General features: G+C 44.7%; 1 protein-coding gene across 1 annotated transcript in view; it reads right to left on the bottom strand.

The window, feature by feature from the left end:
- Positions 1 to 506: 506 nt before the first annotated feature.
- LOC143809175 (pancreatic secretory granule membrane major glycoprotein GP2-like) overlaps positions 507 to 27,478 on the bottom strand; it is an 82,498-nt gene continuing 55,526 nt past the window's right edge. The window contains exon 9 of the mRNA XM_077292319.1: positions 507 to 884. Coding sequence (XP_077148434.1) covers positions 712 to 884 — 173 coding nt within the window. The 3' untranslated portion in view covers positions 507 to 711. The remainder of the gene's footprint in view (positions 885 to 27,478) is intronic.

Here is a 27,478-nt window from a genome sequence, read left to right as displayed (position 1 = left end):
AACTGGAGCCACGGAAGTTGGCGGGTGGCAATGCCGGACTAGTCAGATATCTCTCTACAGTTCCGGCTGGCTTTTCTAAAAAACTTTTCTCTGAAAACACTGCATACCTGCCTACAATCGTACAGCCAGGCTTTATTCATTCAGCCCATGGTTACAGTCTGCATCAATCAAGTGACAGGTTCCTTTTAAACTTAAAAAAAAAACATTCTGGTATGAACTCCCAAAATAAGTATGTCTGTAGATGGTCTGAAATCTGGTGACAGATGCTTTTATTTACATGGTAAAGGCAGAATCACTCCTTAGTTCTGTATTGGTGTCCTTAGTATAATGAGTGACTGTGCACCACCTTGTTCAGACCTTATCATGGCAATCCGAAAAAGTAAGAGGCATGCGTGTGGATATAATATTAATCAGTGATTTATAACCAGTCCATAGAGACATTCTTGAATTGAGCAAACACTTGCATTCGTTGATTGGTACACAGAATATATTTTTGCATACTTTAATTTTCTACATTTGAAGGTCCACAAAATATTAAGAAATGTAAGTAAACAATCTCATCATATAAGAAATATGTATTGCTCTTTCATGTATTAAAAATATAAAAATATACATCATTCAACAGTACAGTCATTATCCATCCACTTGATTTTGACTTTGTCACTGACTACTGTATTCACCATCCTATATACACATAAATACATATATCCATCAGGATGCCACCTCTGAATGGAGAATATTGGCAAGAGTTAACTGGGCTTGCATGGCAGGATATGATCTCCGAGAATTGACTATGAGCTTGCTGAATACACCGATGATCACTAACACCACTGTCAGAACACAGACCAGGATCATTGTCTCTACTGGAATGAGTTTCCTCCGAGCTGTAAGGAAAAAGCAAAGATTTGTTACTGGAATCATGGTGAGTGATCTGAGCACATGTTATCATTCAAGTATCTTTGTCAGGACTCTGAACATTTTTTATTACCTTTTGTGCATTACTGCCCTTTTCCAAGATGGCGTCTTAGGTCTCATGTGCACTGTGTCTTCCTGCTATAAAACTCCACCCCAGCCTTCAGTCTGTGCTAGAGTATTCTGCCTTGCATCCAGCTCCTGACCTCTGGTGACTCCCTGGCTATATACCTGCTCCTGTGAACCTGTGGGGTTATCCTGCTACTCTGCTCTGAGTTCCTGCTGCATACACCAGTTCCAGTAATCCTCCTTCATCTGCTGCTCGTGTTTACATCCATCTGCATTTGCTGGACATGTAAGCTGTTTCTGCTCTGCAAGAACCTGAGACTATTACCCAGACCTCCCTGGTTGAGCTAAGATATTATTTGAACTGCCTTATAAGCATATCTATCGGTGTTTTGGACTAAGCAAGGACTTATTCGTGTCAAGTATCCTCAAGAATAACTGTGCTTCATAGACTTTCTGCGTGATAACATTTTCCTCTGAAGTTTCCTATAGACTGCTAAGCTGCATTTAATATTTACACCAAGTGTTGTGGACTTGAGTTTCTCACCTGTTTGAATCACCAAGTGATAATATAGACTTTACCACTTATAAAACTGTGTCCTGTAGTTGTCTTGTTCCACGCAAAGAGTCTCCTGAGTTATCCCCTATAATTATTCTTTAATTTAATCTTCTTCTTAGGGCTCACACTCATCAGCGCAAATAAAATCGCTCTTATGTTGTTCCTGAAAAGTAGGATGAGTGTCATGCAAGTAGAATGCACTTTTTCTAAGGCCAGTCTCACACGTCCAGATAATTCCGGTACCGGAGAAATCGGTACCCGGAGTTATCCGTATCTGTGTGTCCGCGTGCTCACGTGGCACATCAGTGTGGCACGTGCGGCAGCCGTGTGCCGCCCGTGTGCCGACTGAGGACCACACGGACCGTGCAGGAGACAGCGCTAGAGTTAAGCGCTGTCCCCTGCTTTTGGTGCTGAAGCCGGCATTCATTCCTTCTCCCCAGCAGCGTTCGCTGGAGAGAAGGAATGAAAAATCAAGGTTTTTTTAAATTTTTTTTTGTGTTAAAAATAAAGTTCGGTGTCACCTCCCGCCTCCCACCCCCTGTGCGCCCGCCCGTTTGCATTAAAATACCCAGCTCCCGCGATGCCTCCTCTCAGCGCCACAGCCTGTCCTGTGTGAGCGGTTACGTGGTGCCGCTCATTACAGGGATGAATATGCGGCTTCACCTCCCATAGCACCAAAAGCAGGGGACAGCGCTTAACTCTAGCGCTGTTTCTCCTGCGGCGGTACGTGCACACGGAGGAGAGTGCACACTGTTCTCCGTGTGCACGTGTGCGGGACGCTTTGCGGACTGTGCTGCCGGAGAAACGTAGACATGTCTCCGTGTTTTGCACATGGACACACGGTCTGCGAAAAATCACTGACACCTGCAGAGACACATTGATTTTAATGTGTCTACGTGTGTCAGTGTCTCCGGTACGTGAGGAAACTGTCACCACACGTACCGGAGCCACTAACGTGTGAAACAGGCCTAACATAGCATCCGTGTGACATGCGTATACAATGCGTTTTTTTACTCTGCAACTATTATTCTACAATCATTTACAGTGTTCTATGCTACAGAATGGTAATGTGTCTGTAAAAATCGGACGGGTCATGGATGGTCCGTGTGCCGTTCACTTTTTTTTCATACCCATTTGTTTGTCTCTTCGGATATAAGGGGCCACTTGCAGCATGCTGCGATTTTTTTTTTTTTCTCATCCAGATTCCAGCTGAGAGAAAAATCGCAGATGAGCAGGAAATCAGTGAATAACATAAGCCAGAGTGCAATCCGATTTTTTTTATTTTTTTTATCGGATTGTACTCGTCGTTATATGCAGATAAGTATGAGCCCTTAAAGTGGTTGTTCAGCAGCTCAAAATTTTGGTCCATTACACAAACTTTGCCTCAGCCTCCCCACTTCAACTTTGATCTCAACACAGGTGCGAACTTCCTCCCATATTCCGCATGTTGGTAAGTGTTAAAGCCTGGCTGTCACAGGGGTGTCATGTCCCCCTGGAAGACCTGGAGTTAGACAGTCACATCGGGTAATGAATTGCAGATCTTCTTTAGAGATGGTGTGAGTTGTGTCCCATATTAAATATATTTGCTTTCTTCTGGTACTGAAGAGGTTAACAACCCTTTCTATACAGGTCATAAACATGCAGCTCCATTTCAGCTGCTTCTGATCTGCTCATTACCACTTCCTATAAAAACTGGACAGACCTTTTTAACCCTGCCGGTGAAAGATTTGTCTTCCTGTGTGCTAAAGCTAAGTGGTTGGAGTAGAGTTGTTGTAGTAGTGTTCTGTGGTTTGCTGTAGTACATATGTGTTTATCTCCTGGTCCCTATTCCCATTTTGTTTACTCCTCCCTGTCCCTATCCTCCTCCCTATTGTTGGTTAGTACTTTTGTATGATAGAGGAGTAATTTTATCCCTGTTTTGTCTTTGTATCTTGTTTACATTACATTTCTGTCCCATGCCTCATGTGGGGGAGGGGACAGATCAGGATTTAACAGGAGCATAGTAAGATCGGAGACTCGGGCCTCTCTACCTTCAAGAGTATCTCCGAGACAGGGATAGTTAGGGTCCCAGTTCCAGGGACAGTTTGAGGTCCCCCTTCCTTACGGAAGACAGTCACAGTGTGATACTGACTTATTTCAATAGCTAAAGCAGCTTAGGCAGAGCTCATTAAGTGTACTAAAATGGAAGACTTTGGGGCCATTGATCGGCAATGAGTTCCAGTATGAACACACTGAAACCCCACAATCACAACAAGTAGGAAAAGTAACGGAGTTAAAGAGGGGGTCTTGGACTAACTGCCTAGGTTCTGCATTTGTTATTGACTGTAGCATCTAAAGTGTTATCTCCCTTCCTGACTGTTGCAGCATTATCGGAACTATCATTTACAGCTTGGCTCCATCAAGATCACACAGGCACAGCTCCTGAGCGATTGTCATTTTAATGACAATGCACATATACAGTACATCTGTCACGGTTTGTCTGGTTTGGTTCTTTTAGGGTTAACTCCTGTAGCCTCACATTGGTCCTGGGTGGACTTTATATAAGTCTCCTTCTGGGAGATTCCTTTGTCAGTTATACTTCCGCCCTTGGCTAAGTGTGTTGACCCCTGAGTGTGCTGTGTGCTAGTTTGTTTGATCTCTTGGCTTTCTGACTCGGTCTGTTCTCTGGATATTGCTTATTGGATTCCCTATTTGTACTTTCTCTGTCCGTTCGTTATAGACCTCGGCTTGGCCCCTACTATCCTTTCTGTCTAGTCCCTTGGTACTGTTACGCTATCCTGTGCTCTGACCCCGGCCTGATCTGTTTTTGTCTCCATCTTTACCCCTTGGTAGCTTTGCTTCTTAGTTGTCTTTCTAGGAGTTTTCCTTCACCTTCTAGTTCCCTGGAGCTTAGGCCACGCCCACTTGCAGTCAGGTGATTCAGGTCCTCTCAGGCCTGGAGCCAGTCTTGCTGGCTCTGCATTCCTGGGAGTCTGCGGCTCTCTCCAGATCCTGTCTTTCCAGGAATTAGTATCGGTGAGTGTCGCTCATATCTCCCACTCTGACAACATCACTTTGCATTAAGGGTTTAATAACGGTGCATTTGTAGCTTTAATCTAAAAGTCTCTATACACATTAGACGAAAGTTGGCCAAACCTGCAGAAACTGGTGGGATCGGCCATCAGTTTAATAAAGCTGAAGATTTTTTTTTCCCCAGCATGTCAATTCTTTGTTCGGATTCCGCAGCGTTTTACACCTGTTCCTCAATAGGAATCCGCAGGTGTAAAACCACAGGTGAAATCTGCTCAAAAAACTCTAGAAATCCACGGTTAATCCATGGGTAATCCGCAGGTAAAACGCAGTGCTTTTTACCTGCGGATTTTTAAAAAACGGTGTGGAAAAATCTGCACACGAATCCACAACATGGGCACATAGCCTAAGTGTATTTTTAGCAGCAGGAGATTATCATTATTTGGCTTACTGCCAAGTAGTCCAACCCTGTCTCTACCGCACGCTTCGGTCCAAGTGCTGGCGGCAATGCCGGGTATTGATTGATGCGAGAGACTCGTGCGAGTTTCTCGCATCACACTGGCAAGTGTGACCCCGGCCTGTAGATCATTATCACTGTCTAAACTTAGCGATAATTGGGGGAGAAACCTTTTTGGAATGACATGGTGCCCACTGAAATCTCATAATATACGGGGATTCAAGAGATAGCACTAACACTGCCAGCCAATTATGGCATGTCTAATCGACGTTTCATAAATGCCTTTTGTTCATTGACTGAGCTTCTTGTTATGCTGGGATTTCACAAAGTATTTTATCAAGAGTTTAAGTTGTTTTTCTGCGTAATTGTTAGGTTACATTCAGTATCTATGAATGTTGGCTTAAGTGCATGAAGGAACGTGCATGTTAAAAAATGCATGATATTTTATTGTGAATTGCTGCAGTTTTGCTGTCTTTTTTTCAAACCAATGTTGGCTGGGGAAACGCATCTTTTGAATGTGTTTCACCACAAAAATGCAATGCCACACCGCTGAAACTCAGGTAAAGAATGCAAGCATTTAATAACCTGCATTTTTGATGACATTAAAGGGAATATGTCATAGGTTTTGCCACCCCATCTGTGAGCAACATGATTTAGGGGCAAAGACCCTGATTCCAGTGATGTATCACTTAATTTACTGGGTTCTGTTTCTGCAGCTGCAGATATAGCAGCGCTCTGAATGCTGAGCCCCATTTAAACCCAGTCACACCACTGATTTACAGGTTACTGTGTATATTGTAAAATAACAAAAATCTGTGGTGGGGTCTACATAGAGCAAGTTGAGTGTAAGAGGCACAAGGCAGCTAGTCCTGCAGTGAAAAACTGCTGATAAATTACTGATTTTACTGAAACAGCCCAGTAAATGACACATTGCTGGAAACAGGGTCTCAGCCCCCACATCATTCTGCTCTCAGATTATATAACAAGAATCTGCTGACATATTCCCTTTCAGCCTATGTTCCCATGATCATTATTTATTGAGTAGTTGATATTGCAGATTTTCTCCAGCATTTCTGCCCCTCGTACATAAATTAGGTTTTGTGGATTTTTTCATTGAGGTTTTTCACTATTGTTTTTCATGCGTGCTACACATTTTTAACACTGCGGTTTTTGTCTCTTTTTGGTATGTCATGTTTTAAATAAAGCTGTTTGTTTTTTTGATACTTCCTTGTATTTGACTTTGACAAAACTTTATTGATAAAGTCATGTGAGGATTACACGTTCCTGCAGCGGAAACACACTAAAAATGCATATACGGTAGGTTTTTTTACCTGTGGATTTTCTGCAATTAACGCAATTCTATGGGGAAAATATGCGCTTAAAACTCAAAGTATGAAGGATAGCTGCGGAGACACCATCACGTGTTTCTCAACGCAAGCAGTGAATAGCCAGGCCTTTCCCCGGGAAGGAACAACCACGGGAAGGGCAGCATCCAATAAAGGAAATCATCCAATACAGGAAAACCACCTATGCCAAGCATGGTATCCATCCACAGACAGCTGTTTCGGGGTGTTTGCCCCTCATCAGTGTGGAGTAGGAATCTGGCTATTAGGAGCAGTGCCTAGTAAAAGGCTGTAAGGGCACAGATTGGCCTCGGGGAGACCAAAACATCCAACACCGCGGAGACACCATCACGTGTTTCTCAACGCAGTGATCCAGAACACTGCCCCCATCCCTTATGGGAAATATGCAAATGCATGAAGGATAGCTGCGGAGACACCATCACGTGTTTCTCAACGCAAGCAGTGAATAGCCAGGCCTTTCCCCGGGAAGGAACAACCACGGGAAGGGCAGCATCCAATAAAGGAAATCATCCAATACAGGAAAACCACCTATGCCAAGCATGGTATCCATCCACAGACAGCTGTTTCGGGGTGTTTGCCCCTCATCAGTGTGGAGTAGGAATCTGGCTATTAGGAGCAGTGCCTAGTAAAAGGCTGTAAGGGCACAGATTGGCCTCGGGGAGACCAAAACATCCAACACCGCGGAGACACCATCACGTGTTTCTCAACGCAGTGATCCAGAACACTGCCCCCATCCCTTATGGGAAATATGCAAATGCATGAAGGATAGCTGCGGAGACACCAACACGTGTTTCTCAACGCAAGCAGTAAATAGCCAGGCCTTTCCCCGGGAAGGAACAACCACGGGAAGGGCAGCATCCAATAAAGGAAATCATCCAATACAGGAAAACCACCTATGCCAAGCATGGTATCCATCCACAGACAGCTGTTTCGGGGTGTTTGCCCCTCATCAGTGTGGAGTAGGAATCTGGCTATTAGGAGCAGTGCCTAGTAAAAGGCTGTAAGGGCACAGATGATTGGCCTCGGGGAGACCAAAACATCCAACACCGCGGAGACACCATCACGTGTTTCTCAACGCAGTGATCCAGAACACTGCCCCCATCCCTTATGGGAAATATGCAAATGCATGAAGGATAGCTGCGGAGACACCTTTCCCGGGGAAAGGCCTGGCTATTCACTGCTTGCGTTGAGAAACACGTGTTGGTGTCTCCGCAGCTATCCTTCATGCATTTGCATATTTCCCATAAGGGATGGGGGCAGTGTTCTGGATCACTGCGTTGAGAAACACGTGATGGTGTCTCCGCGGTGTTGGATGTTTTGGTCTCCCCGAGGCCAATCATCTGTGCCCTTACAGCCTTTTACTAGGCACTGCTCCTAATAGCCAGTTTCCTACTCCACACTGATGAGGGGCAAACACCCCGAATCAGCTGTCTGTGGGTAGGAGTGTCTCTCGGCCTTTTGGCTGCGATCTTGTGTCGCAGTCAGAGGGTGCGAGTATTTCTTTGCAGCGTGCTGCTAATTTTCGTCTGCGATATTCGTATCGGCAGTGAAGACTGAAGATGTTTATCAAGAATACGATTCGTGTGGTCGTGGAGGATGGTGCCAAAAACAACGTGGTGTATGTGGTTCGTGACCTGCTGGAGGGAAAGGCTGGAGCTCATCGGACTGACATTTTCAGTGTGAATGAATTTCACAACCAAGGTATACACTCACCGGCCACTTTATTAGGTACACCATGCTAGTAACGGGTTGGACCCCCTTTTGCCTTCAGAACTGCCTCAATTCTTCGTGGCATAGATTCAACAAGGTGCTGGAAGCATTCCTCAGAGATTTTGGTCCATATTGACATGATGGCATCACACAGTTGCCGCAGATTTGTCGGCTGCACATCCCAAAGATGCTCCATACAAGGCAGGATGGATCCATGCTTTCATGTTGTTTACGCCAAATTCTGACCCTACCATCCGAATGTCGCAGCAGAAATCGAGACTCATCAGACCAAGCAACGTTTTTCCAATCTTCTACTGTCCAATTTCGATGAGCTTGTACAAATTGTAGCCTCAGTTTCCTGTTCTTAGCTGAAAGGAGTGGTACCCGGTGTGGTCTTCTGCTGCTGTAGCCCATCTGTCTCAAAGTTCGACGCACTGTGCGTTCAGAGATGCTCTTAGGCCTACCTTGGTTGTAACGGGTGGCGATTTGAGTCACTGTTGCCTTTCTATCAGCTCGAACCAGTCTGCCCATTCTCCTCTGACCTCTGGCATCAACAAGGCATTTCCGCCCACAGAACTGCCGCTCACTGGATTTTTTTTCTTTTTCGGACCATTCTCTGTAAACCCTAGAGATGGTTGTGCGTGAAAATCCCAGTAGATCAGCAGTTTCTGAAATACTCAGACCAGCCCTTCTGGCACCAACAACCATGCCACGTTCAAAGGCACTCAAATCACCTTTCTTCCCCATACTGATGCTCGGTTTGAACTGCAGGAGATTGTCTTGACCATGTCTACATGCCTAAATGCACTGAGTTGCCGCCATGTGATTGGCTGATTAGAAATTAAGTGTTAACAAGAAGTTGGACAGGTGTACCTAATAAAGTGGCCGGTGAGTGTATATGACGTTACCTTTGTGAGTGAGCCTTGCTGTCTAACTGTCTTCGAGTGGTTAAGAAGCCATGATGGTGATCCCTGCCTGGGGGGAGTGCGGGTGGAGCCTCTGTTTGGGCTCATGGAGAAAATTGTGACTGTTACCGTGTATAATCCTTACACAGAAGTAAGGCTGCTGGAGCAGTTCCTGGCTCGGTACTGTGAATATGTGAAAAGTGGAGAGAAACAGAGAAATTGTTTGGGCATTTTTAATTGTAAATATGTGTTTCGTGTGAAACTGAGGAAAGACCCAAGCTGTTTGGGAGGTTTCACCCATCCCCCGGCGAACTTTTCAGTGGCGGGTCATAGGGGAGTTCCGTCGTATGCAGGGCAGCCGCTATACTGCAGGAAGTGTTTCCAATTGGGGCACTTACAGAATACGTGTGAGAAAGGCATGGTTTGTCGTAACTGCAAGCAAGAAGGCCATGCAGCGGCTCAGTGTCCGATGCCACGTGAATGTGACCAGTGTGGTAATACAGGGCACCTGTATAAGGACTGTCCATATGGTGTGCCAAGGAGGCCAACTAGAGAGGAGGAGAGGCGGGAGGAGGAAGAAAAAAAACGTAAGGAGGAGCGGAGGCAGGAGGAAAAAAAGAGAGAGGAGGAGGTTAAGAAACGGGAGGAGAGGAAGCGGGAGGAAAGCGAGGCATCTGCGCAGCAAAGCGCTGAGGTAATTCCGCCCTCCATGGTTGAGAGGCGGCGGGATAGACGGCAGGAGGACAAGGAGGCTGAAAGGAGGAAGGAGGAGCTGGAAGACAAGTTATTCTGGAGAGCCGCAAAGCAAGAAGAGCGTGCTATGGTTAAAAATAAAAAGAAAAAAAAGGAGGCCCCAGTTACCAAAGATGAGGAGTTGGGTGGTTTGATGGATTTTGACACTTCTGGGGCGGAGGAGATGGCTGCGTCGTTGATTCTTGATTCTGATCCAGAAAGCATTGGCGTTTTTTCCTCAGAAGAGGAGCCTGGAGGTCGAAAGTGTCCCAGGGAGGGTGGTGGGGAAATCTGTGATGAAGGTGGAGGGCCCCAGAGGAAGGCTGGGCAGAAGAAGGCGCGTGTGGAGGAGTGTATGGAGGTCAGCGGCTCTGAAAGCTGCTCAGCGCAGATGGTGGAGGAGAACAGTGGCGGTGCTGTGTAGATATGTGCTATTATTTCAGTAGCTAGGTGATTTTGTGTATAGCATTTGCCTTTAAAAATGTTTTTTTTGTTTTTCATGTAAGTTGAGTAATCTCATGTTCGTAGGTTGTTTTTTTTTAGTATTTTTTTGTGTATGTGATGGGTTTTGTACTCATATCACAAAATGTGAGGGTCTTTAAAAGCAGGTGGCGGCGGGCAGCCATTTTGGATTTTTTTGCAACCCAGAATGCAGGAATTTTTTGTCTGCAGGAGTGTGGGATTGTGGATGGTGTGAAGGGGAGTGAATGGCCTCATGGTGTGTCTGTGTGGTCAGGGAGTGCCTGTAATAAAAATGATGGTGTGGGTTTTTTGGTGAAGGGAAATGATGTGAGTTTGTGTGACTATATGGTGATTGAGGTTGGAAGGTGTGTGTTGGCTAATTTTGAGTTTAGAAATGTTTGTTTTTGCGTTATTAATGTATATGCGCCTGTGGATAAACAGGAGCGTAGAGTTTTATTTGAAAAAATTAAGTTTTTTATTCCAGGAAGAGTGCCTGTTGTGATAGTGGGTGATGTGGGAAGTGTGAATGTAGATGCGTCAGGGAAAGTGTTAATGGATATGGTGAGTGATTTTGGTTTAAAAGATATGCAGCGGGCATGCAAGATAACTCCGTTGTTAAATACGTTTTTTTCTGACAGTGGGAGGGTAGAGTCTAGATTGGACTATTGTTTTGTTTCAAAAAATCTGATTCCTGTTAGTTATGCACAGGAGAGGGTGTTTTTTTCGGATCATGTGTGTATGAAGTGTGAATTGGATCTGCATGTTAATGAGGTGGCTGGGAAAGGTGTGTGGAAGTTGAATGTGAGTTTGCTGGAAGGAGGGGGGGTGAGAGAGGAGTATGAAAGACATTATGCAGAGTGGTGTGGGTGCAGGAGTGATTTCAGAAATGTGTGTGAATGGTGGGATTGGGTTAAATGGAAAACTAAGAGTTTTTTTAAAAAACTCGGGTACAAGTGTGCGGCTGCAAAGAGAGAAAGGTTTGTTTTTTTAAATGCAAGATTGAGTTTGTTGTATAAGTTGAGGGCGGGAGGGATGGATGTGAGTGAAGATTTAGTGAAAGTGAAAAAAGAAGTGAATGATTTTTTGTTAGAAAGAGGGAGGAGTATTGTGTATAGGGCCAAATTAGAGAATTTGGAGAAGAATGAGAAGTGTTCACGGTTTTTCTTTAAGAAAGTTTTTGGGAAGAGACAGAGTATGAGTGTTTTGAATGGGATGGATGGAAATGAAGTTAGTGGCGCGGACTTGTGTGAGGAAGTGGCAAAGTTTTATGATGATTTGTATGCTGTGAAATGGAGGGATGAAGGTTTGGAGGGTGAGGTGCTGAGTGTTTTGGAAAATAGTTTGAATAGGATAGAAAGGGAAAGTTTGATGGGTGAGGTGACGGGTGAAGAAGTATGGAAGGTAGTGTGCAGTATGGCGCTGAATAAAACGCCGGGGGAGGATGGTCTACCGGTGGAATTTTATCGTGTGATGTGGGATGTGATTGGGAAGGATTTTGTGGATGTATGTAAGTATATGTGGGCGAATGCAGAGGTGGCAAATGGTATGCGTGCAGGGGTGGTTGTGTTATTGCCAAAAAAAGGTGATTTGAAAAATCTAAAAAATTGGAGGCCGATCACATTGCTGAATTGTGATTATAAGATTTATGCGAAACTTTTGGCTAACAGGATGCGTGGCGTGGTTGGGAGTGTGGTGGGTGAGGAGCAATGTTGTGCGGTACCTGGAAGACGAATACATGGAAGTTTGTGTATGTTGAGAGATTGTTTGTGGGACTGCATGAATCGTAAGAAAGGGGTGTATGTGTTGAGTTTGGATTTTGAGAAGGCGTATGATAGATTGGCGCATGGTTTTTTGTTTAGTGTGTTGGTGAAGATGGGTTTTCCTTCTGAGTTTGTTGAGAGAGTGAGAAGTTTGTATAAGAATATTTACAGTTGTGTGTTGTTGAATGGAAATGTGGGGAGGAGAGTAAATGTATTTTCGGGTGTTCGGCAGGGGTGTCCTTTGTCCCCTATCGTTTTTATTTGCGCAATTGAGCCTTTGTTATGTTTGTTAAGAAAAGATAAGGTGATTCGGGGTGTGCAAGTACCCGGGGGTGGGGGGAGAGAATGGAAGATGAGTGGCTATATGGATGATGTGTGTGTGCTGTGTGATTCAGAGTGTTCGGTACGGCGTGTGAAGTTGTTGGTTTCTATTTTTTGTGGAGCATCTGCTTTTAAAGTGAATTGGGAGAAGAGTGAGTGTAAGAATTTTGGGGGAAGGAGTCTGAGCGATGATGTTGGAGTGAATGTGGTGAGTGGATCGATAAAGGTTTTGGGTGTGAAATTTTCAGAGAAATTGGATGGAGAGGAAAGCTGGGTGGATGTGAAAGAGAGAGTGGAGCGTAAGTTAAATTTTTGGAGTTTGAGGGATCTTACGTTTTTTGGTAAAATTTTAGTTATTAAGAGTGTTGTGTTACCTATTTTTTTGTATGTTGCGATGGTTTTTCCACCAAGCTATATGTGTATTAGAAGATTAAATAGGGTTTTGTTTGTCTTTTTTTGGGGTTCATGTATGGAGCGTGCGAGGAGAGAGATTGTTATGAAGAGTTTGGATAAGGGGGGACTGGGTTTCCCAAATTTGAATGTTTTTTTCGGCGTGAATATTATGGTGTTTGTACTAGGTGTGATTAGGATGGATGGGAAGTATGCATGTATGTGCAGGTTTTTGTTTGGAAATTTCTTGTTTCGTTTGAAATGGCGTGAAAGAGATCTTAGGAGCCCAGTGGCTTTTGAGGTTCCTGTGTGGTATGTGTGGGTTTACAAATTTCTAGTGAAGTATGAACTTTGTGATGTGGATGTGAGATTGTTAGAAAAGAAGAAAGCTGTATATAAGATGATTGAGTGTAGAGAGATGGAATGTGACATTATTGTAGGACGAGCCCATAGGCTGTTCTTGCCAGATTTTAAAATGGTAAGAGGGGATGATGTGCAGAAAGTATGGAAGAAGGTACGTGTGAATGGTATGACAAATAGGCAGAGTGAGATTGTATGGCAGTCATTGCATGGGGTGTTGCCAGTGAGGGAGTTTCTGAAAAATCGGGGTTTAGCGAGGAGTGAGAGGTGTCCGAGGAGTGGATGTGGTGGGAGTGAGAGTGTGGTGCATTTGTTTTGGAATTGTCAGTATGCTAGAAGTGTGATTGCAGGTCTGGGTCGTTTGTGTAAGGAGCTGTGTGAGGTGAATCTGTTGTCTTTTGAGCTCTTTATGTTTGGATTGGGTATGTGTGGGGAGAAGGAGAGAGTATTGTGGTTGATGATGGCATGTATAAAAGAGGTTTTGTGGGATGTGAGAAATGTGTATGTGTTTAAAAGGAAGGATTTTGAGGTTAAAAATTGTATAAAAATTATTTTGGGAAAATTGTATTTTTGCTTTGTATGTGATCAGAGGAGGAGAGGGGAGGTGGATGCAGAGGGAATTTGGAAGACTAAAAAGTGGAAACATTTTGTTAATGTATCTTGAAGTGGTTTTTGGTTGTTAATTAAAACATTTTTTGTGTGTTTTCCATTGATGATGGGAATGGCGGTGGCACTAAGTGTGTGGCACGCTGTTTTGGGAGATGAGTTCCTTATAGTTTTGGTTACCTGACTGTGGAACTTCCCATCTGAGGAAAAAAAAAAAAAAAAAAAAAAAGCTGTCTGTGGATGGATACCATGCTTGGCATAGGTGGTTTTCCTGTATTGGATGATTTCCTTTATTGGATGCTGCCCTTCCCGTGGTTGTTCCTTCCCGGGGAAAGGCCTGGCTATTCACTGCTTGCGTTGAGAAACACGTGATGGTGTCTCCGCAGCTATCCTTCATGCATTTGCATATTTCCCATAAGGGATGGGGGCAGTGTTCTGGATCACTGCGTTGAGAAACACGTGATGGTGTCTCCGCGGTGTTGGATGTTTTGGTCTCCCCGAGGCCAATCATCTGTGCCCTTACAGCCTTTTACTAGGCACTGCTCCTAATAGCCAGATTCCTACTCCACACTGATGAGGGGCAAACACCCCGAAACAGCTGTCTGTGGATGGATACCATGCTTGGCATAGGTGGTTTTCCTGTATTGGATGATTTCCTTTATTGGATGCTGCCCTTCCCGTGGTTGTTCCTTCCCGGGGAAAGGCCTGGCTATTCACTGCTTGCGTTGAGAAACACGTGATGGTGTCTCCGCAGCTATCCTTCATGCATTTGCATATTTCCCATAAGGGATGGGGGCAGTGTTCTGGATCACTGCGTTGAGAAACACGTGATGGTGTCTCCGCGGTGTTGGATGTTTTGGTCTCCCCGAGGCCAATCATCTGTGCCCTTACAGCCTTTTACTAGGCACTGCTCCTAATAGCCAGATTCCTACTCCACACTGATGAGGGGCAAACACCCCGAATCAGCTGTCTGTGGGTAGGAGTGCCTCTCGGCCTTTTGGCTGCGATCTTGTGTCGCAGTCAGAGGGTGCGAGTGTTTCTTTGCAGCGTGCTGCTAATTTTCGTCTGCGATATTCGTATCGGCAGTGAAGACTGAAGATGTTTGTCAAGAATACGATTCGTTTGGTCGTGGAGGATGGTGCCAAAAACAACGTGGTGTATGTGGTTCGTGACCTGCTGGAGGGAAAGGCTGGAGCTCATCGGACTGACATTTTCAGTGTGAATGAATTTCACAACCAAGGTATATATGACGTAACCTTTGTGAGTGAGCCTTGCTGTCTAACTGTCTTCGAGTGGTTAAGAAGCCATGATGGTGACCCCTGCCTGGGGGGAGTGCGGGTGGAGCCTTTGTTTGGGCTCATGGAGAAAGTAGTGACTGTAACCGTGTACAATCCTTACACAGAAGTAAGGCTGCTGGAGCAGTTCCTGGCTCGGTACTGCGAATATGTAAAAAGTGGAGAGAAACAGAGAAATTGTTTGGGCATTTTTAATTGTAAATATGTGTTTCGTGTGAAACTGAGGAAAGACCCAAGCTGTTTGGGAGGCTTTACCCATCCCCCGGCGAACTTTTCAGTGGCGGGTCATAGGGGCTTTCTGTCGTATGCAGGGCAGCCTCTATACTGCAGGAAGTGTTTTCAATTTGGGCACTTACAGAACACATGTGAGAAGAGCATGGTTTGTCGTAACTGCAAGCAAGAAGGCCATACAGCGGCTCAGTGTCCGATGCCACGTGAATGTGACCAGTGTGGTAATACAGGGCACCTGTATAAGGACTGTCCATATGGTGTGCCAAGGAGGCCAACTAGAGAGGAGGAGAGGCGGGAGGAGGAAGAAAAGAAACGTAGGGAGGAGCGGAGGCAGGAGGAGGAAAAAAAGAGAGAGGAGGAGGTTAAGAAACGGGAGGAGGAGAGGAAGCGGGAGGAAAGCGAGGCATCTGCGCAGCAAAGCGCTGAGGTAATTCCGCCCTCCATGGTTGAGAGACGGCGGGATAGACGGCAGGAGGACAAGGAGGCTGAAAGGAGGAAGGAGGAGCTGGAGGACAAGTTATTCTGGAGAGCTGCAAAGCAAGAAGAGCGTGCTATGGTTAAAAATAAAAAGAAAAAAAAGGAAGCCCCAGTTACCAAAGATGAGGAGTTGGGTGGTTTGATGGATTTTGACACTTCTGGGGCGGAGGAGATGGCTGCGTCGTTGATTGTTGATTCTGATCCAGAAAGTATTGGCGTTTTTTCCTCAGAAGAGGAGCCTGGAGGTCGAAAGTGTCCCAGGGAGGGTGGTGGGGAAATCTGTGATGAAGGTGGAGGGCCCCAGAGGAAGGCTGGGCAGAAGAAGGCGCGTGTGGAGGAGTGTATGGAGGTCAGCGGCTCTGAAAGCTGCTCAGCGCAGATGGTGGAGGAGGACAGTGGCAGTGCTGTGTAGATATGTGCTATTATTTCAGTAGCTTGGTGGTTTTGTATATAGCATTTGCCTTTAAATTTTTTTTTTTTTTTTTTTTTTTTTTTTTTTTTTTTTCCTTTTGGTTTGTTTTTCATGTAAGTTGAGTAATGTCATGTTCGTAGATTGTTTTTTTTAGTATTTTTTTGTGTATGTAATGGGTTTTGTACTCATATCACAAAATGTGAGGGTCTTTAAAAGCAGGTGGCGGCGGGCAGCCATTTTGGATTTTTTTGCAACCCAGAATGCAGGAATTTTTTGTCTGCAGGAGTGTGGGATTGTGGATGGTGTGAAGGGGAGTGAATGGCCTCATGGTGCGTCTGTGTGGTCAGGGAGTGCCTGTAATAAAAATGATGGTGTGGGTTTTTTGGTGAAGGGAAATGATGTGAGTTTGTGTGACTACATGGTGATTGAGGTTGGAAGGTGTGTGTTGGCTAATTTTGAGTTTAGAAATGTTCGTTTTTGCGTTATTAATGTATATGCTCCTGTGGATAAACAGGAGCGTAGAGTTTTATTTGAAAAAATTAAGTTTTTTATTCCAGGAAGAGTGCCTGTTGTGATAGTGGGTGATATGAACTGTGATGTGGGAAGTGTGAATGTGGATGCGTCAGGGAAAGTGTTAATGGATATGGTGAGTGATTTTGGTTTAAAAGATATGCAGCGGGCATGCAAGATAACTCCGTTGTTAAATACGTTTTTTTCTGACAGTGGGAGGGTGGAGTCTAGGTTGGACTATTGTTTTGTTTCAAAAAATCTGATTCCTGTTAGTTATGCACAGGAGAGGGTGTTTTTTTCGGATCATGTGTGTATGAAGTGTGAATTGGATTTGCATGTTAATGAGGTGGCTGGGAAAGGTGTGTGGAAGTTGAATGTGAGTTTGCTGGAAGGAGGGGTGAAAGAGGAGTATGAAAGACATTATGCAGAGTGGTGTGGGTGCAGGAGTGATTTCAGAAATGTTTGTGAATGGTGGGATTGGGTTAAATGGAAAACCAAGAGTTTTTTTAAAAAACTCGGGTACAAGTGTGCGGCTGCAAAGAGAGAAAGGTTTGTTTTTTTAAATGCAAGACTGAGTTTGTTGTATAAGTTGAGGGCGGGAGGGATGGATGTGAGTGAAGATTTAGTGAAAGTGAAAAAAGAAGTGAATGATTTTTTGTTAGAAAGAGGGAGGAGTATTGTGTATAGGGCCAAATTAGAGAATTTGGAGAAGAATGAGAAGTGTTCGCGGTTTTTCTTTAAGAAAGTTTTTGGGAAGAGACAGAGTATGAGTGTTTTGAATGGGATAGATGGAAATGAAGTTAGTGGCGCGGACTTGTGTGAGGAAGTGGCAAAGTTTTATGATGATTTGTATGCTGTGAAATGGAGGGATGAAGGTTTGGAGGGTGAGGTGTTGAGTGTTTTGGAAAATAGTTTGAATAGGATAGAAAGGGAAAGTTTGATGGGTGAGGTGACAGGTGAAGAAGTATGGAAGGTGGTGTGCAGTATGGCGCTGAATAAAACACCGGGGGAGGATGGTTTACCGGTGGAATTTTATCGTGTGATGTGGGATGTGATTGGGAAGGATTTTGTGGATGTATGTAAGTATATGTGGGCAAGTGCAGAGGTGGCAAATGGTATGCGTGCAGGGGTGGTTGTGTTATTGCCAAAAAAAGGTGATTTGAAAAATCTAAAAAATTGGAGGCCGATCACATTGCTGAACTGTGATTATAAGATTTATGCGAAACTTTTGGCTAACAGGATGCGTGGTGTGGTTGGGAGTGTGGTGGGTGAGGAGCAATGTTGTGCGGTACCTGGAAGACGAATACATGGAAGTTTGTGTATGTTGAGAGATTGTTTGTGGGACTGCATGAATCGTAAGAAAGGGGTGTATGTGTTGAGTTTGGATTTTGAGAAGGCGTATGATAGATTGGCGCATGGTTTTTTGTTTAGTGTGTTGGTGAAGATGGGTTTTCCTTCTGAGTTTGTTGAGAGAGTGAGAAGTTTGTATAAGAATATTTACAGTTGTGTGTTGTTGAATGGAAATGTGGGGAGGAGAGTAAATGTATTTTCGGGTGTTCGGCAGGGGTGTCCTTTGTCCCCTATCGTTTTTATTTGCGCAATTGAGCCTTTGTTATGTTTGTTAAGAAAAGATAAGGTGATTCGGGGTGTGCAAGTACCCGGGGGTGGGGGGAGAGAATGGAAGATGAGTGGCTATATGGATGATGTGTGTGTGCTGTGTGATTCAGAGTGTTCGGTACGGCGTGTGAAGTTGTTGGTTTCTATTTTTTGTGGAGCATCTGCTTTTAAAGTGAATTGGGAGAAGAGTGAGTGTAAGAATTTTGGGGGAAGGAGTCTGAGCGATGATGTTGGAGTGAATTTGGTGAGTGGATCGATAAAGGTTTTGGGTGTGAAATTTTCAGAGAAATTGGATGGAGAGGAAAGCTGGGTGGATGTGAAAGAGAGAGTGGAGCGTAAGTTTAATTTTTGGAGTTTGAGGGATCTTACGTTTTTTGGTAAAATTTTAGTTATTAAGAGTGTTGTGTTACCTATTTTTTTGTATGTTGCGATGGTGTTTCCACCAAGCCACATGTGTATTAGAAGATTAAATAGGGTTTTGTTTGTCTTTTTTTGGGGTTCATGTATGGAGCGTGCGAGGAGAGAGATTGTTATGAAGAGTTTGGATAAGGGGGGACTGGGTTTCCCAAATTTGAATGTTTTTTTCGGCGTGAATATTATGGTGTTTGTACTAGGTGTGATTAGGATGGATGGGAAGTATGCATGTATGTGCAGGTTTTTGTTTGGAAATTTCTTGTTTCGTTTGAAATGGCGTGAAAGAGATCTTAGGAGCCCAGTGGCTTTTGAGGTTCCTGTGTGGTATGTGTGGGTGTACAAATTTCTAGTGAAGTATGAACTTTGTGATGTGGATGTGAGATTGTTAGAAAAGAAGAAAGCTGTATATAAGATGATTGAGTGTAGAGAGGTGGAATGTGACATTATTGTAGGACGAGCCCATAGGCTGTTCTTGCCAGATTTTAAAATGGTAAGAGGGGATGATGTGCAGAAAGTATGGAAGAAGGTACGTGTGAATGGTATGACAAATAGGCAGAGTGAGATTGTATGGCAGTCATTGCATGGGGTGTTGCCAGTGAGGGAGTTTCTGAAAAATCGGGGTTTAGTGAGGAGTGAGAGGTGTCCGAGGAGTGGATGTGGTGGGAGTGAGAGTGTGGTGCATTTGTTTTGGAATTGTCAGTATGCTAGAAGTGTGATTGCAGGTCTGGGTCGTTTGTGTAAGGAGCTGTGTGAGGTGAATCTGTTGTCTTTTGAGCTCTTTATGTTTGGATTGGGTATGTGTGGGGAGAAGGAGAGAGTATTGTGGTTGATGATGGCATGTATAAAAGAGGTTTTGTGGGATGTGAGGAATGTGTATGTGTTTAAAAGGAAGGATATTGAGGTTAAAAACTGTATAAAAATTATTTTGGGAAAATTGTATTTTTGCTTTGTGTGTGATCAAAGGAGGAGAGGGGAGGTGGATGCAGAGGGAATTTGGAAGACTAAAAAGTGGAAACATTTTGTTAATGTATCTTGAAGTGGTTTTTGGTTGTTAATTAAAACATTTTTTGTGTGTTTTCCAATGATGATGGGAATGGCGGTGGCACTAAGTGTGTGGCACGCTGTTTTGGGAGATGAGTTCCTTATAGTTTTGGTTACCTGACTGTGGAACTTCCCATCTGAGGGGAAAAAAAAAAAAAAAAAAAAAAAAAAAAAGCTGTCTGTGGATGGATACCATGCTTGGCATAGGTGGTTTTCCTGTATTGGATGATTTCCTTTATTGGATGCTGCCCTTCCCGTGGTTGTTCCTTCCCGGGGAAAGGCCTGGCTATTCACTGCTTGCGTTGAGAAACACGTGATGGTGTCTCCGCAGCTATCCTTCATGCATTTGCATATTTCCCATAAGGGATGGGGGCAGTGTTCTGGATCACTGCGTTGAGAAACACGTGATGGTGTCTCCGCGGTGTTGGATGTTTTGGTCTCCCCGAGGCCAATCATCTGTGCCCTTACAGCCTTTTACTAGGCACTGCTCCTAATAGCCAGATTCCTACTCCACACTGATGAGGGGCAAACACCCCGAAACAGCTGTCTGTGGGTAGGAGTGCCTCTCGGCCTTTTGGCTGCGATCTTGTGTCGCAGTCAGAGGGTGCGAGTGTTTCTTTGCAGCGTGCTGCTAATTTTCGTCTGCGATATTCGTATCGGCAGTGAAGACTGAAGATGTTTGTCAAGAATACGATTCGTTTGGTCGTGGAGGATGGTGCCAAAAACAACGTGGTATATGTGGTTCGTGACCTGCTGGAGGGAAAGGCTGGAGCTCATCGGACTGACATTTTCAGTGTGAATGAATTTCACAACCAAGGTATATATGACGTAACCTTTGTGAGTGAGCCTTGCTGTCTAACTGTCTTCGAGTGGTTAAGAAGCCATGATGGTGACCCCTGCCTGGGGGGAGTGCGGGTGGAGCCTTTGTTTGGGCTCATGGAGAAAGTAGTGACTGTAACCGTGTACAATCCTTACACAGAAGTAAGGCTGCTGGAGCAGTTCCTGGCTCGGTACTGCGAATATGTAAAAAGTGGAGAGAAACAGAGAAATTGTTTGGGCATTTTTAATTGTAAATATGTGTTTCGTGTGAAACTGAGGAAAGACCCAAGCTGTTTGGGAGGCTTTACCCATCCCCCGGCGAACTTTTCAGTGGCGGGTCATAGGGGCTTTCTGTCGTATGCAGGGCAGCCTCTATACTGCAGGAAGTGTTTTCAATTTGGGCACTTTCAGAACACATGTGAGAAGAGCATGGTTTGTCGTAACTGCAAGCAAGAAGGCCATACAGCGGCTCAGTGTCCGATGCCACGTGAATGTGACCAGTGTGGTAATACAGGGCACCTGTATAAGGACTGTCCATATGGTGTGCCAAGGAGGCCAACTAGAGAGGAGGAGAGGCGGGAGGAGGAAGAAAAGAAACGTAGGGAGGAGCGGAGGCAGGAGGAGGAAAAAAAGAGAGAGGATGAGGTTAAGAAACGGGAGGAGGAGAGGAAGCGGGAGGAAAGCGAGGCATCTGCGCAGCAAAGCGCTGAGGTAATTCCGCCCTCCATGGTTGAGAGACGGCGGGATAGACGGCAGGAGGACAAGGAGGCTGAAAGGAGGAAGGAGGAGCTGGAGGACAAGTTATTCTGGAGAGCTGCAAAGCAAGAAGAGCGTGCTATGGTTAAAAATAAAAAGAAAAAAAAGGAGGCCCCAGTTACCAAAGATGAGGAGTTGGGTGGTTTGATGGATTTTGACACTTCTGGGGCGGAGGAGATGGCTGCGTCATTGATTGTTGATTCTGATCCAGAAAGCATTGGCGTTTTTTCCTCAGAAGAGGAGCCTGGAGGTCGAAAGTGTCCCAGGGAGGGTGGTGGGGAAATCTGTGATGAAGGTGGAGGGCCCCAGAGGAAGGCTGGGCAGAAGAAGGCGCGTGTGGAGGAGTGTATGGAGGTCAGCGGCTCTGAAAGCTGCTCAGCGCAGATGGTGGAGGAGGACAGTGGCGGTGCTGTGTAGATATGTGCTATTATTTCAGTAGCTAGGTGATTTTGTATATAGCATTTGCCTTTAAATTTTTTTTTTTTTTTTTCTTTCCTTTTGGTTTGTTTTTCATGTAAGTTGAGTAATGTCATGTTCGTAGGTTATTTTTTTTAGTATTTTTTTGTGTATGTGATGGGTTTTGTACTCATATCACAAAATGTGAGGGTCTTTAAAAGCAGGTGGCGGCGGGCAGCCATTTTGGATTTTTTTGCAACCCAGAATGCAGGAATTTTTTGTCTGCAGGAGTGTGGGATTGTGGATGGTGTGAAGGGGAGTGAATGGCCTCATGGTGCGTCTGTGTGGTCAGGGAGTGCCTGTAATAAAAATGATGGTGTGGGTTTTTTGGTGAAGGGAAATGATGTGAGTTTGTGTGACTATATGGTGATTGAGGTTGGAAGGTGTGTGTTGGCTAATTTTGAGTTTAGAAATGTTCGTTTTTGCGTTATTAATGTATATGCGCCTGTGGATAAACAGGAGCGTAGAGTTTTATTTGAAAAAATTAAGTTTTTTATTCCAGGAAGAGTGCCTGTTGTGATAGTGGGTGATATGAACTGTGATGTGGGAAGTGTGAATGTCGATGCATCAGGGAAAGTGTTAATGGATATGGTGAGTGATTTTGGTTTAAAAGATATGCAGCGGGCATGCAAGATAACTCCGTTGTTAAATACGTTTTTTTCTGACAGTGGGAGGGTGGAGTCTAGATTGGACTATTGTTTTGTTTCAAAAAATCTGATTCCTGTTAGTTATGCACAGGAGAGGGTGTTTTTTTCGGATCATGTGTGTATGAAGTGTGAATTGGATTTGCATGTTAAAGGGAACCTGTCACCACGTTTTTGGAAGATGGGATAAAAATAGCGTTAAATAGGGGCAGAGGTGGGCGTTACATTAGTGTGTGTGTTATGCGTTTATTACCCACCTAAGTTGCCGAAATAACTTTGCAAAGTCTCCGTTTTCGCCTGTCAATCAGGCTGGTCAGGTCACATGGGCGTGGTGTCTTCACCCAGATTTGGCGTTGTTTTCCGTTGGTGGCGTAGTGGTGTGCGCATGCCCAAAGTCCGGAATCCTCTTCCAGGGGATTTAAAATAGCGCGGTGTTCGTTATTGCATTGGTGATCGGTGGGCGCGGCCATCTTCCTTTGGCCGCGCGTGCGCAGAAGCGGCGCTCTGCTGGCCGCGGCTTCAGGAAAATGGCCGCGGGATGCCGCGCGTGCGCAGATGGATATCGCGGCGGCCATTTTCCTGAAGCCGCGGCCAGCAGAGCGCCGCTTCTGCGCACGCGCGGCCAAAGGAAGATGGCCGCGCCCACCGATCACCAATGCAATAACGAACACCGCGCTATTTTAAATCCCCTGGAAGAGGATTCCGGACTTTGGGCATGCGCACACCACTACGCCACCAACGGAAAACTACGCCAAATCTGGGGGAAGACAACGCCCATGCGACCTGACCAGCCTGATTGACAGGCGAAAACGGAGACTTTGCAAAGTTATTTCGGCAACTTAGGTGGGTAATAAACGCATAACACACACACTAATGTAACGCCCACCTCTGCCCCTATTTAACGCTATTTTTATCCCATCTTCCAAAAACGTGGTGACAGGTTCCCTTTAATGAGGTGGCTGGGAAAGGTGTGTGGAAGTTGAATGTGAGTTTGCTGGAAGGAGGGGGGGTGAGAGAGGAGTATGAAAGACATTATGCAGAGTGGTGTGGGTGCAGGAGTGATTTCAGAAATGTGTGTGAATGGTGGGATTGGGTTAAATGGAGAACCAAGAGTTTTTTTAAAAAACTCGGGTACAAGTGTGCGGCTGCAAAGAGAGAAAGGTTTGTTTTTTTAAATGCAAGATTGAGTTTGTTGTATAAGTTGAGGGCGGGAGGGATGGATGTGAGTGAAGATTTAGTGAAAGTGAAAAAAGAAGTGAATGATTTTTTGTTAGAAAGAGGGAGGAGTATTGTGTATAGGGCCAAATTAGAGAATTTGGAGAAGAATGAGAAGTGTTCGCGGTTTTTCTTTAAGAAAGTTTTTGGGAAGAGACAGAGTATGAGTGTTTTGAATGGGATGGATGGAAATGAAGTTAGTGGCGCGGACTTGTGTGAGGAAGTGGCAAAGTTTTATGATGATTTGTATGCTGTGAAATGGAGGGATGAAGGTTTGGAGGGTGAGGTGTTGAGTGTTTTGGAAAATAGTTTGAATAGGATAGAAAGGGAAAGTTTGATGGGTGAGGTGACGGGTGAAGAAGTATGGAAGGTGGTGTGCAGTATGGCGCTGAATAAAACGCCGGGGGAGGATGGTCTACCGGTGGAATTTTATCGTGTGATGTGGGATGTGATTGGGAAGGATTTTGTGGATGTATGTAAGTATATGTGGGCGAATGCAGAGGTGGCAAATGGTATGCGTGCAGGGGTGGTTGTGTTATTGCCAAAAAAAGGTGATTTGAAAAATCTAAAAAATTGGAGGCCGATCACATTGCTGAATTGTGATTATAAGATTTATGCGAAACTTTTGGCTAACAGGATGCGTGGTGTGGTTGGGAGTGTGGTGGGTGAGGAGCAATGTTGTGCGGTACCTGGAAGACGAATACATGGAAGTTTGTGTATGTTGAGAGATTGTTTGTGGGACTGCATGAATCGTAAGAAAGGGGTGTATGTGTTGAGTTTGGATTTTGAGAAGGCGTATGATAGATTGGCGCATGGTTTTTTGTTTAGTGTGTTGGTGAAGATGGGTTTTCCTTCTGAGTTTGTTGAGAGAGTGAGAAGTTTGTATAAGAATATTTACAGTTGTGTGTTGTTGAATGGAAATGTGGGGAGGAGAGTAAATGTATTTTCGGGTGTTCGGCAGGGGTGTCCTTTGTCCCCTATCGTTTTTATTTGCGCAATTGAGCCTTTGTTATGTTTGTTAAGAAAAGATAAGGTGATTCGGGGTGTGCAAGTACCCGGGGGTGGGGGGAGAGAATGGAAGATGAGTGGCTATATGGATGATGTGTGTGTGCTGTGTGATTCAGAGTGTTCGGTACGGCGTGTGAAGTTGTTGGTTTCTATTTTTTGTGGAGCATCTGCTTTTAAAGTGAATTGGGAGAAGAGTGAGTGTAAGAATTTTGTGGGAAGGAGTCTGAGCGATGATGTTGGAGTGAATGTGGTGAGTGGATCGATAAAGGTTTTGGGTGTGAAATTTTCAGAGAAATTGGATGGAGAGGAAAGCTGGGTGGATGTGAGAGAGAGAGTGGAGCGTAAGTTAAATTTTTGGAGTTTGAGGGATATTACGTTTTTTGGTAAAATTTTAGTTATTAAGAGTGTTGTGTTACCTATTTTTTTGTATGTTGCGATGGTGTTTCCACCAAGCCACATGTGTATTAGAAGATTAAATAGGGTTTTGTTTGTCTTTTTTTGGGGTTCATGTATGGAGCGTGCAAGGAGAGAGATTGTTATGAAGAGTTTGGATAAGGGGGGACTGGGTTTCCCAAATTTGAATGTTTTTTTCGGCGTGAATATTATGGTGTTTGTACTAGGTGTGATTAGGATGGATGGGAAGTATGCATGTATGTGCAGGTTTTTGTTTGGAAATTTCTTGTTTCGTTTGAAATGGCGTGAAAGAGATCTTAGGAGCCCAGTGGCTTTTGAGGTTCCTGTGTGGTATGTGTGGGTTTACAAATTTCTAGTGAAGTATGAACTTTGTGATGTGGATGTGAGATTGTTAGAAAAGAAGAAAGCTGTATATAAGATGATTGAGTGTAGAGAGATGGAATGTGACATTATTGTAGGACGAGCCCATAGGCTGTTCTTGCCAGATTTTAAAATGGTAAGAGGGGATGATGTGCAGAAAGTATGGAAGAAGGTACGTGTGAATGGTATGACAAATAGGCAGAGTGAGATTGTATGGCAGTCATTGCATGGGGTGTTGCCAGTGAGGGAGTTTCTGAAAAATCGGGGTTTAGTGAGGAGTGAGAGGTGTCCGAGGAGTGGATGTGGTGGGAGTGAGAGTGTGGTGCATTTGTTTTGGAATTGTCAGTATGCTAGAAGTGTGATTGCAGGTCTGGGTCGTTTGTGTAAGGAGCTGTGTGAGGTGAATCTGTTGTCTTTTGAGCTCTTTATGTTTGGATTGGGTATGTGTGGGGAGAAGGAGAGAGTATTGTGGTTGATGATGGCATGCATAAAAGAGGTTTTGTGGGATGTGAGGAATGTGTATGTGTTTAAAAGGAAGGATATTGAGGTTAAAAACTGTATAAAAATTATTTTGGGAAAATTGTATTTTTGCTTTGTGTGTGATCAGAGGAGGAGAGGGGAGGTGGATGCAGAGGGAATTTGGAAGACTAAAAAGTGGAAACATTTTGTTAATGTATCTTGAAGTGGTTTTTGCTTGTTAATTAAAACATTTTTTGTGTGTTTTCCAATGATGATGGGAATGGCGGTGGCACTAAGTGTGTGGCACGCTGTTTTGGGAGATGAGTTCCTTATAGTTTTGGTTACCTGACTGTGGAACTTCCCATCTGAGGGGGAAAAAAAAAAAAAAGAAAAAAAAAAAAAGCTGTCTGTGGATGGATACCATGCTTGGCATAGGTGGTTTTCCTGTATTGGATGATTTCCTTTATTGGATGCTGCCCTTCCCGTGGTTGTTCCTTCCCGGGGAAAGGCCTGGCTATTCACTGCTTGCGTTGAGAAACACGTGATGGTGTCTCCGCAGCTATCCTTCATGCATTTGCATATTTCCCATAAGGGATGGGGGCAGTGTTCTGGATCACTGCGTTGAGAAACACGTGATGGTGTCTCCGCGGTGTTGGATGTTTTGGTCTCCCCGAGGCCAATCATCTGTGCCCTTACAGCCTTTTACTAGGCACTGCTCCTAATAGCCAGATTCCTACTCCACACTGATGAGGGGCAAACACCCCGAAACAGCTGTCTGTGGATGGATACCATGCTTGGCATAGGTGGTTTTCCTGTATTGGATGATTTCCTTTATTGGATGCTGCCCTTCCCGTGGTTGTTCCTTCCCGGGGAAAGGCCTGGCTATTCACTGCTTGCGTTGAGAAACACGTGATGGTGTCTCCGCAGCTATCCTTCATGCATTTGCATATTTCCCATAAGGGATGGGGGCAGTGTTCTGGATCACTGCGTTGAGAAACACGTGATGGTGTCTCCGCGGTGTTGGATGTTTTGGTCTCCCCGAGGCCAATCATCTGTGCCCTTAAAACTCAAAGTAGTCACAAGAGAAACTGACTTTACAGATATGAACCACGCACCGTAGGTCAGTTTACGCTAAGTTCTAAAAAAAAAAACACAAATGGGCATGAGATTTCTATAAATCCCATCCACTTTGTTGTGAGATCCTGTGTCAAAAACTCAAGAGGGAGCTTGGCCAAAGGGCTCATTCACACATCAGTATTTGGGCATTGTTTTCCATCAGTATTTGTATACCAAAACAAGGAGCAGAACTTAAAGAAAAAATGCAATTGGAAGATTGACACCTGTTCTGGGTTTTATAGACATTCCTGGTCTTAGTATTGAAATACTGATGAGTGAATAAAATATTTTTGCTGCTTCTTAGGGCTGTCCCACACGTCCAGATAATTCCGGTACCGGAATAAATCGGTACCGGAGTTATCCGTGTCCGTGTGCCTGGGAACTCACGGAGGCCATACGTGCGGCACACGTGTGCCGCCCGTATGGCGAGTGGGTACCACACGGAGCGTGTGGTACCCACTCTGCATGGTGCTGAAGCTGCGATTCATATCTTCCCTGCAGCAGCATTTGCTGCAGAGAAAATATGAAGAATAGTGTTTAAAATAAAGATCCATGTGTCCGCCGCCCCCCCACCCCCTGTGCGCCCCCCCGCTGGTCAGAAAATACTTACCCGCTCCCTTG

The sequence above is a fragment of the Ranitomeya variabilis genome, chromosome 2 (genome assembly GCF_051348905.1).
Source record: "Ranitomeya variabilis isolate aRanVar5 chromosome 2, aRanVar5.hap1, whole genome shotgun sequence".
NCBI classification, from domain to species: Eukaryota; Metazoa; Chordata; class Amphibia; order Anura; family Dendrobatidae; genus Ranitomeya; species Ranitomeya variabilis.
The sequence above is the reverse complement of the archived record's forward strand: the minus strand, read 5'-3'. Positions and strand labels throughout refer to the sequence as shown.